This window comes from Sus scrofa, chromosome 14 (assembly GCF_054392235.1).
Source record: "Sus scrofa isolate SSC_HxYL_T2T_F1_AM1 chromosome 14, Sscrofa_HxYL_maternal_Yorkshire_Landrace_v2.0, whole genome shotgun sequence".
Classification (NCBI taxonomy): domain Eukaryota; kingdom Metazoa; phylum Chordata; class Mammalia; order Artiodactyla; family Suidae; genus Sus; species Sus scrofa.
Genome location: NC_139396.1, coordinates 15,275,015 through 15,284,621, shown reverse-complemented (window position 1 = coordinate 15,284,621; position 9,607 = coordinate 15,275,015). Strand labels below are relative to the sequence as shown.

The window sequence follows — 9,607 nt, the reverse complement described above, 5'->3', positions numbered from 1 at the left end:
TCCCTAAAATACTATTTGGTGATGGTCTGTACACCTTTCCTTTCTGCAAATTCTATTGCATTCTTTTCTTTTCCATTTTGAGTCGGCTGCTTTTGGGCCTGTGGGCTGTTCCAGGCCAGGGGTCGAGTCCAAGCTGCACCTGCTGGCCTATGGCACAGTCACAGCAATACAGGATCTGAGGCATGTCTCATACCTACACCACAGCTGACGGCAATGCCAGAACCTTAGCCCAGTAAGCCATGCCATGTCTCATACCCACGTCCCCATGGATCCTAATCAGTGTCCTTAGAGCCGAGCCACAGGAACTCCTGCTCTTTCATGTTTTAATGGATTGAAAAGCATGAGTGAATGGCTCACTTTCAGTGTGCCTGCACTTGGCATTAATCCTAGATTTTTGGCGTTTGGGGCATTTTGCTTTTTTTTTTTTTTGTTTGCTTGTTTTTTATTTTGTAAGTGTTGGCTGCCCCTGTGGCACACAGACGTTCCCAGGGACAACCCAAGATCCTTAACCCTCCTCACCCCAATCGAAAACTTATCCCTGATCACGAAAAGTCCCAGGTCTTCTTGTATCAAAAGCTCCCTGGGGGTGGATGCCAATGGGCTGATGAGGTTGGGACCACTGAGCTTCACATGATGGAACCTCCCCCCAAGCCATTAACAGGCCATGAGATTAAAGTCACTCACTCCCTCCTTTGTTTTCTCCTCACCGGGACTAAGAGGCCACTGCCTCCACCATTTAGCACATGGCAATAATCCCACCAAGACGATAGGATGGTTCCCCCACCCACAAGGCACTGAAGCAGAAAGTCCTGTCCCTACAGCCAAGCCTTTTCCTCTCTGGACAGGCCACCCCCACGGGACCCCCTGGAGGAGTGGAGGATCACCCCAACCTGTCATCTGGCCACCTCAGAGAGGCAGGGAGAAACTCTCTAGAGGTAAGGGCTGCCTCCAGCCTCCATTCTTATGACTGGTGAGTGTCCAGAGGGCTGAATGGCACAAAAGCAGCTCTCTATCCCCAGAATGTTCAGGGATGCAGAGCATGGAACTGATGCCCCAGAAGCCCCCTAGCCCAGCAGGCTGGAGACACAGGGATGATGAGGCTGTCCCTGGTGCTAGTGAGAGCTGTGTGCTCCCAGGAGCAGCCTGGGCATCCTTGTCTCTGTGGAGGAAAGACTTAGTCATTCACCTGTGGATCCAGACTGCCTGGGATCTAACACATGCTCCGTTCCTCTCAGAGCCCGTCTCTGTCCTCAGAGGACCCATCTCTGAGGACACAGGCACATGCAAGACGACAGTGGACCAAGTGCATTTCACAACAGAAGGATTTTATCCATGTTTTACATCCCCCATCGCAAAGGAGCTACTGTGCCCACCCACACACAACCAGACCCAAGTCCCCACCACCTAACCCCACCCACCCCCAACCCCTCCTGGCTCTGGTCATTCTGTCCTTCCTCCCCACCCCTATGGCAGCCAGGATGGTTGCTGGGACCTGGAGGAGCCCAAGGCTTCCATGGGGGCTGCCCAGTTGGACTGGCCTGGAGGGCTGGCCCACCATTCCCTACTGGCTGCAGTGCCGCTTCCTTCTCCTCCGTGTGACACATAGGTCACACCTGCTCCTTTTTGGCTGGGAAGGGTCAACCAGCTCTAGAGCCAGGGTGTGCCTCCCAGAGCCTCGCAGGTCATCCCTAGGCCTGGCCAGGTCCTCCGCAGCAGCCAGGCCTCCACACCGAGCCCGCTTTCTAGACTTGGCAGCTTCCAGGGGGCCTGAGCTGAGGCCCATTCTCTGGGGAAAGGGGGCCTGGGAAGCTTGCTGGGCCCTCTGGCCTGCAGTGCAGACAAGACCCGAGGCAGGGACAGGGCTCTGTGGCAGCCCCTAGGGCAGCAGGCTGTGGTGAAGGCCCAAGAGGAAGGCCAGGCTGGGGAGCTCCTCCTCATCCTCACTGAACCCGTAACCCATCCCTGGGGCTCCACTAAGAGGAGAGGCCTCCCTGAGACCCTTGCTGGCCCTGGGTCCTGATGGAGGGCCCGAGCGGTTTGTGCCCTGGTGAGGAAATGGCTGTGCAGTTCCAGCCTGAGGGGGCTCCTGATGTCCTGGAGAGGGCACAGAGCCTTTGTGCCTGAACAGGCCCCTGTCTGTTTGGTGGTGCCTTAGATGGCCATGGAAATCCATCTGGGGTGTACAGGTTTCATCTCTGACCCCGGGCTGTGGGCCTTGCTCGTTCCTCTGGGCATCTTGTCGGGCCACAGACTCTGAAGGTCTTGAGTCCAGGTGGGGTGCCGTGTGATTGGGAGTGGCTGGCACCCCGTCGTCCTCCTCCGAGGCCAGAACTTGTGTCTGCACCAGCTGGTGGGAGAGAGGTGGACAGTGAAAGCTCTGCCCCCTCCAGGGAGAGCCGGGGCTTATGGGCAGGGGGAGGTGAGATGGGACTCACATCCACAGACAGAGCCTGTGGCCCTCCTGCCTTCCTCCTGCACCTTCTCCCCAGCAGGGTCCTTGCCCTGTCCCCAGCTCCCCTCCTCCCCTTCCATTCCTCCTGCCCTGCACCCACCTGGGCAGCCTCCCGGGTGCAGGGCCTCTCCGTCAGGGGAGGGAGGGACAGAGCCTTCAGGGCCTCCTGCTCTAGGGCCCTCCCCGGCCCTGGCTGACCTGGGTCCTTTCCTCCTGGATTTCCAGGGTCACCTGGGTTCCCACCCTGCCCCCAGTCTCCCTAGTGTCAGTCCCTCCCCTGGCCACCTCTTCAGGGGAGAGTCCTTCCTCCTGCTGCAGCTCCTCAGCCAGGCCCGAGAGATCCAGCTCTGGTTCTGGGGAAAGCAACTCTGCCAGGAATCGGGGGTGAATGACTGCCTCCACCTGGAATGGAAGGAAGAGGCTGTGAGCAGCCTTTGCAGGAGTGCCCTGGGAGTCGGGAAGGCCTGGGGGAAATGTGACTAGCAGAGGCCAATCCAGAGACCCCCTCACAAAGGGGGAGCTTTCAAACTCCCATAGGTATTTTCTCCTCTCACATAAACACACACACACTCACAAGCAGGTGCACATGCAGACACATGGGCTCCAAAGCACCAACACATAGGCACCGACACAGACACACAAAGGCCTACAAAGAGAGAGACACACACACATGTCCAACTTACACGTCCACATATACACATCCTATGCACCAAAGTACACTCAGACACACAGGAAGACACACAGATGTCAGGGTCAAGGACCAGAGCCTAAATCCCATTATCCTGGGCCAAAGCCAGAACTAGGGTGCTAAGAGCATCTCTCCCTGGAATCCTGGAGTCTCAGACTCCAGGCCCAGCCACCTTGGTGTCAAAGTCCTCCTGGGAACACAGCTTGTCCACGTAGCTGAGGAGATCCGGGTCTGGGAAGCAGCCGTCCTCGTCCTGTGGCAGCTCATATCAATCCTCTCGACATTCCATATCTGACTCCCCTGTGGCTGAGGGGCCAGGACCCACCAGTGCCTGCGGGATGTCCCCATGCTCCCTGCGAGCCTCAGGGGGAATCTCCTTGGGGGCCTTGTTCTCCAGCAGCTGCCAGGCTCTGCGTGGCCTTGGGTGGGTGTGCTGGACCCTGAGGCCGTGTTTCCTTGGAGCACAGGCTGAGGCAGAGCAGGAGGAAGGGAAAGTGAGGGGACCCAGTGCCCAGATGCTGACCCCTGAGCAGGCACAGGGGAGGGCATTGTTGTGGGGCAATGGATATGCCTGTGGGCAGGGGGAGGAGCAGCTAGAGCCTCAGGTTTTGTGGGAGGCCAGATTCAAGTCAGGGACAGGTAAAAGTCAGGTGTGAGAACGTGTGGAACATCTAATGATCAAGGGTCTCCCCACCAGCACACTTGCTAGGCAGATTTCACAGGGGCCCCTTAGACAGGGAGGAGGGTGATGAGGTTTTACATGGACCAGGTCCACACCCCAGAGGGGAAAAGGGGGACTGAGCCCCCCTCAGGGGTTATCCGTGTTGAAAGTCCAATGCCCCCTTGAGGGAAAAGGACCAATCTGGGAACAGGAACCAGGCCTAGGCCTCTCTTACCTGTGCCTTGACGTCCAGGGGGAAGGTGATTCACAGACTGAGTGCCCCTTTTGCGGGATGTGGGTTCCTGAGGAGCCAGCTTTGGTGGAGCTGGAGGAGGCATGCCCTGTGCCCGCGATGTGCAGGCCACGTTCCCCATCCTGATCTCATCTTCTGCCTCAAATTGCAGGAACCTGGGGGGTGTTGAGGGACAGGCCCCAGTGAGAAAACCACCTGGTCTCTGGAGCCCACCCAGGGCAGCAGGACCGAGGGGGTGAGGAGAGGGTGTCCTTGGGGCTGTCAGGGCCCTGTGAGGTGCTGTCACAGCAGGGAGCTGCTCTGGTGCAGGTCCAAGATCTGGGCCTCCTCCTGCCTGACCAGCCCTGGAGCTGGAGGGCATGGCCCAGCAGAGACCCAGGTCAATCTCTGGGACCAGGCTTAGGGACACATGGTGGGTGGTGGGGGCCCCTGCTCATGTGCCCCCTGACCTTGTCTGACCCAAACAGTGGAGATGGCCAGTGGCCTGGTCAGGTATGTGTCCCCACAGATCCCTTGCCCGAACCCAGAACCTGGGTTTGGGAGTGAGAGTGCGGGAAAGCACGCATGAGACAGGGCCCAGCACAGGCTGGAGTGGGGATCCTACCCTTAGAGGTGAGGCATCTCTTGCCACTGAGAGCTAGCTGCTCCTTTGGTTTTGTTTGGAAACTAGGAGATTCACATGCAGAAATGACAGGGAGGGCCAGAGACCCATGGGCTTCCCCAAGGATGGCCGTTTGCCCATTCCAGCCATCGCTGATGAGGAGAGGCCTAGGACACACTAGGTCAGTGACGGTCAGGCACCCAGCATGAAGGGGTGCCAGGCTGCCGGGTGGAGTCCTCACCCCTGCACAGCCCCCATGCCTTCAGGGGACCCCCTCCTGGGCTGCCGTGCTCCCCAAGGCCATCCTGAGACCTCCCCACATCAGCATCACGGTAGGGCAGAGCTCCTGGGACAGGCAGGCTGGAAGAGCCAAGCTCTCCAGGTGGCAGAGGGGATTCTGGAGGCCAATAGGGGTTGGGGATTCAGGGAACAGGAGGTGTCAGGTGCCAGCCTCCTCTTGCATTCTCTCTGATTGCTAGCACCATAGCCAGATCCTGCCCTGGGGCCTGCCCATCACCCACCACCCACCCCACCATGTCGCCCATGGCCCAGGACCCTGACTCACTTTGCTGCCATTTCATAAAAGGCCATCCTCTCAACGGTGCTCATGTGCTGCCATTCCTGCATGGCCTGCCGCATGCCCTCCTCCAGCGTCATGGTGGGTTTCAGGCGAGCCAGGGTGCGAAGCACTGGGCTGTACGCCCTCAGGGTCAGTCTCTTGGTACAGCCCAGCCCCCAACTGCCCAACCCCACCCAGCTCCAAGGCCTCCATGGGCCCCAACCCTGCCAAACCCAGGCTCAAGAGGGGGAGACGAGGGTGTCTGGAGAGCAAACGCAAGCCTTCCTGGTGTCTGGTGCCACCACCTCCCACTCACCAGAGGATGATTGTCCACTCCCAGGCTATAGCTGGGACACTGTGTGGCGGGGAGCAGGTTGCCATCTCATATAAAATACAGTCCCCTCAATGAGGGAGGGCAGGCGCCCGTCTACCTGGTAACAGGTCTGAGAAGCCCAAGGATTCTTCTGCCCAGGTCTCTGCACTAGATGGCCTAGTCCCCCTTTTCGGAGGGACCTCGGGTCTAGGAGGGATGTTCCTGCCAGGCTCACAGCTCTAGGAGGATAGACCCTTCCCCTTAGTATAGCTCGACCACCTCCCCATTCACACTGGACTTCTTCAGAACAACAAGGACCGGGCATGCAGAAAGCTCTGTCCTGGGCCTGAATGTCCTAAGCCTTATCTGAAGTGATACCCACTGGCTGCCAGAGGCCCAGGTCCATGTTGAAAGGAGGTAGCACCAGAGAAGCAGGTCCCATTCACCCTCTGGCTCCTCTGGCTCCTCACATCTGAGCAGGACCCTCTCGGACTGCTCTCCTGCACTCAATGTTATCATGGCAGTGCAGAAAGTGAGACAACTGGTCTTGCATGGTGGTGGTAGCTGAGCTAAGGCAAGGACGGGATGTCATGCACTGGACGTGGGTCACATCTGAGTGCAGACGTGCCTCCTCATAGCATGGACATTGTTGTCAACCCTCCTTCTCTCGAGGTGAAAGGATGCCTGGAAACATTAGCAGGGTGTCCATGCCAAGGTCCTGTATATGCGAAGGCTCCAGCTGAGCTAATGAGGGCCTGAGAGGTCACTTACATGAGAAAGCAGGAGAGAGCTTCCGCATCGGGGCTCTGGGGCAGGTGGCTGCGGGCCAGGGACTTGAAGCGCTGCCAGCGTCGGAAGTTCAGATAGACGCTCTTATGGTGAGAGGCGTCCTCCTGAGGGCCCGTGTGCTGGGAGGCATGCAGGCTGCCTGCCCCAGAGGTGCCATGTGGCCACGGCCCAGAGCTCGCTGGGGGCAGGATGAAGGCCATCTGGGCAGCTGGTGGTGCAGCTTGAGGAGGAAGGCCTGGGGCCAAGCCTCCCTTGCCAGCCTGAGCTACTGCAATAGCTGGGGAGGCCACCCCACTGTCCCCCGCAGGGCTTGCTATGCAAAGGGGTGCAGGACACAAAGCACTCCCCATGAGGGCCCTGGAAGCATTCCCATTGAGGGTGGCCTGAGGGCGCCCAAAGGCCTGAGACTGGTGGGGCAATGCTGACCTCCCTCCTGACCAGACTGGGACAGGGATGTTGCCAAGCCCTGGGGCAATGGGGCCATGGTCAGCAGGAGTCACCCGAGGTGTCATGGGGTGAGCTGGCTGCAATAGGGTGCTGCCAGGCAGGAGTAATGGGGCCATGGGCGGTGGCAGGTGCTGCTCCCAAGCTGGCTGGTGTTGGGAGCCAGGAGTGAGGGGAGGATAGGAGCGTGAGGCCCCAGGGTGCATGACCACATCCGTGCCCAGCAGTGGAGATGCTGTGGAGAGAAAGGAAAGGGGTGAATGGAAGAGGAGAATGGGCGACATGGATGGAAGCTCTCTGGGGACTCAGAGGGCACACCTCAGTGGGAGAGGGCATTTGGCCCGAGGAACCTGTGTGTTGTGCAGATGTCATGGAGGGATTTTCATGGTCTTGACCCACGCACCAAGTTCCCTGCCCCTGTCTACCGAGAAATGCTCAGCTCAGCAGCAGGGATTGGAGAGCCTCCCTGAAGAGCTCCCTGACACCTCGTCCTCACAGGCTGTCCCCACGTCCTGGACCTGAGAGGCCATCTACTCTGAGCATGCCCCTCAGCAAGGTCACTGGCAGGTAAGGGTCTTCTCCAAGGTCCGTCCAGGCACCGTGAGGCCTTTGATGGACCTCCACTGTCTAAAGTCGAAGGGCCTCACATCCTCCTCAACCCTTCCTCTCGGGATGCTCAGCACACATCTGTTCTGTCATTCTTTTCCTGACCTCACACAACACCTCTCAAAGGGTGCGAAGATCGCTCTGCACACAGAAGCCTTAGACAAACACAGAACAGCCCCACCAAGCATGCACCTGCCTCTCGGAACCAACCACAGTGGACACTTCACGGGGGCTAAGGTGTGCCACCCCATCCCAATGGCCCTGAATCCCTCCCACCATGCAGTTCTGCTCCTCAGAGAGAAGTCTGAGAAGTCGGTGTGTGTCCCCTGCATTTTTGCCACTTCCCATCCAGGGTTGGCTTCCAAAGATGAGCACGGGCCCAGGGCGGCTCATCTGACATGGGTCATGGGAGTAGAGGCTGCCTGGGGTCCTTCCCCTTCCAGCTCCCAATAATGGAAAGTGAGGACAACCTGAGAAGCAGGCAGGAGTCAGGTGCCATTGTGAGAAAACCGCCCATTCAGGAGAAGGAGGTACATGCCACGAGGCACCGAATTGACCTCCACAGGTGTCCTAGGAGGTTTCAGAGTAGCAGACTAGATCATCTTCCTGCTTCTGTGGTACACATCTTCACCCCCCCCTTTTACAAAGGAAGCAGCCTTCCTAGGCATTCCACCTGCACCAGCCTCTCTCCACATGTAGTAGTAGTGATTTGAAATAGGAACACACTCTTCATCTCAAAGCCAGGCCTCAGCTTCTGCCGTGAGACACCTGACAAACTGCACCATGTCTGCAGAGACGTATTTCCACAAAAGGGAAACCAATACAGAACACCTCAGGCCCACGAGTCCTAGCTTGGGTGAAGTCACCTGGTTGCGCATCCCTTGTGGGATCCAAGGCCACAGTTGCCTGACCTGAGAAGTGAGTTCTGGGCAGGATGGAGGGAAACGTTCTGGGTGGTGGCAGCGAGAGTCACATCCTGCCCAGCTCAGTGCAAACCTTTCCTGAGCATGTGGCCACAGAGAACACCCACCAGCACTGACTCGTTTTCTGACTATATCCTCCCATTCCACGCCCCCATTAGCCAGAGTATGCTCCGGTTCCAATCCCTTAGAGAGGTCTGGTGAGGCGAGCTTCAGATGCCTGAGGACCACAAGGCGGGGCTAGGCTTTCCCCATGACCCACCCAGGGCCAGCCACAGGACACTGGCTACACACACGTTCCAAGTGGCTTGTCTCCCTTCTAGAAACCGCCAACCTGCCTGCTGCCATCCTGCCTCCCCAACCAGAGCAAGGCCTCTTGAACCACCTCCAAGCAGCTGTCCTCCCCAGGGCAGCCTCAGGTTTCTACAGGCTCCCCAGCTCAGATGTCCCTGGGGTGCAGTGCTCTCGCCTTCCTCCCCTTCCGTCCAACTCCATGTCCACAGTGAAGGGTCCCAACGGAAACCCAGGGATTTAAGGGAGGCCCTTTCTCTTGGAAAACAGCCCCTGTCTAGAGGCTTACCGCCTTCTGAAGCCATTCCCACAGGCATGGGCCTGGACCACCACGGGCTGGTGGCCTCAACGTGGACAGTCAAGAGCAGGACCCAGCGAGGGACTTGCCCCAACAGACGCTCAGGACGCAAGTAAAGGAGCCCAAGTTTGAATCTCAACAGTAGAATGTGGGCCTCCAGTCATTCTGCAGTGGGGGAGGGGCCGAGGGCAGGTGAGCCTGGGTGGGGGTGGGGTGCCATTCCATGCTGGCTTCTGCAGGGAGGCAAGAACCAGACGTTTCTTCCACCTTATGCAGGGGCCAGACAATTGTCGAGTGCCTCGTCAGGCAATGTACGTGTTGGTTTTCAGAATCACAGCACCAAGGTTTGTCTTGATGTTCCCTTTCCCTTTGTTATTCATCAACTTGTTTGTTGTCTTTCAACCTGCTCAGCTTCCGTCCTGGCTCCAGGCTCCCTTCCCCAGAGGCCACACTTTCTGAACAAAATTCACCTTTTATCATCTAATAACCACTTGAGTTTTCATGGCCACCTGGAACCTAATGTTTATGGTTTGGCTTCTCTCAGCAGACCCACCATTTGTGATTGGTGTGTGTCCGTCTTTCCTAAGGAAGCCGTCCTTGTGTGCCAACCAGCATCCAGCAGGGCCCACCTTCCTCATGTTCCCTTGTGCTGGAAAGGCCCAGCCTATCCAAAAAGCCGCTGCACAGCCCACGTGTCCAAGACCAGAGATCAGTCTGACGTGTTTCCAATAT

The 9,607-nt window shown here is 58.0% G+C and overlaps 1 protein-coding gene across 1 annotated transcript; it reads right to left on the bottom strand.

Annotated features, from left to right (window-relative positions):
- Positions 1–569: 569 nt before the first annotated feature.
- On the bottom strand, positions 570–9,006 carry LOC146396338 (NUT family member 2G-like). Its single transcript, XM_084995478.1, has 5 exons — positions 8,867–9,006; positions 6,299–6,995; positions 5,221–5,349; positions 4,037–4,209; positions 570–580 (listed from the first exon to the last, which is right to left on the bottom strand). The coding sequence occupies exons 1-5, from the start codon at positions 8,892–8,894 to the stop codon at positions 570–572; spliced, it is 1,038 nt and encodes a 345-aa protein (XP_084851604.1). The 5' UTR covers positions 8,895–9,006.
- Positions 9,007–9,607: the final 601 nt, after the last annotated feature.

What these genes read in the sequence shown, in the direction of transcription:
- LOC146396338 (XM_084995478.1), bottom strand. Translation starts at nt 8,894, where the DNA reads ATGCCTGTGGGAATGGCTTCAGAAGGCG. An exon ending in GGGAATGGCTTCAGAAGGCG is followed by an intron (nt 6,996 to 8,866) that starts GTAAGCCTCTAG and finishes TTCTCTCCACAG; the next exon opens with CATCTCCACTGCTGGGCACG. An exon ending in GCTCTCTCCTGCTTTCTCAT is followed by an intron (nt 5,350 to 6,298) that starts GTAAGTGACCTC and finishes GAGGGCGTACAG; the next exon opens with CCCAGTGCTTCGCACCCTGG.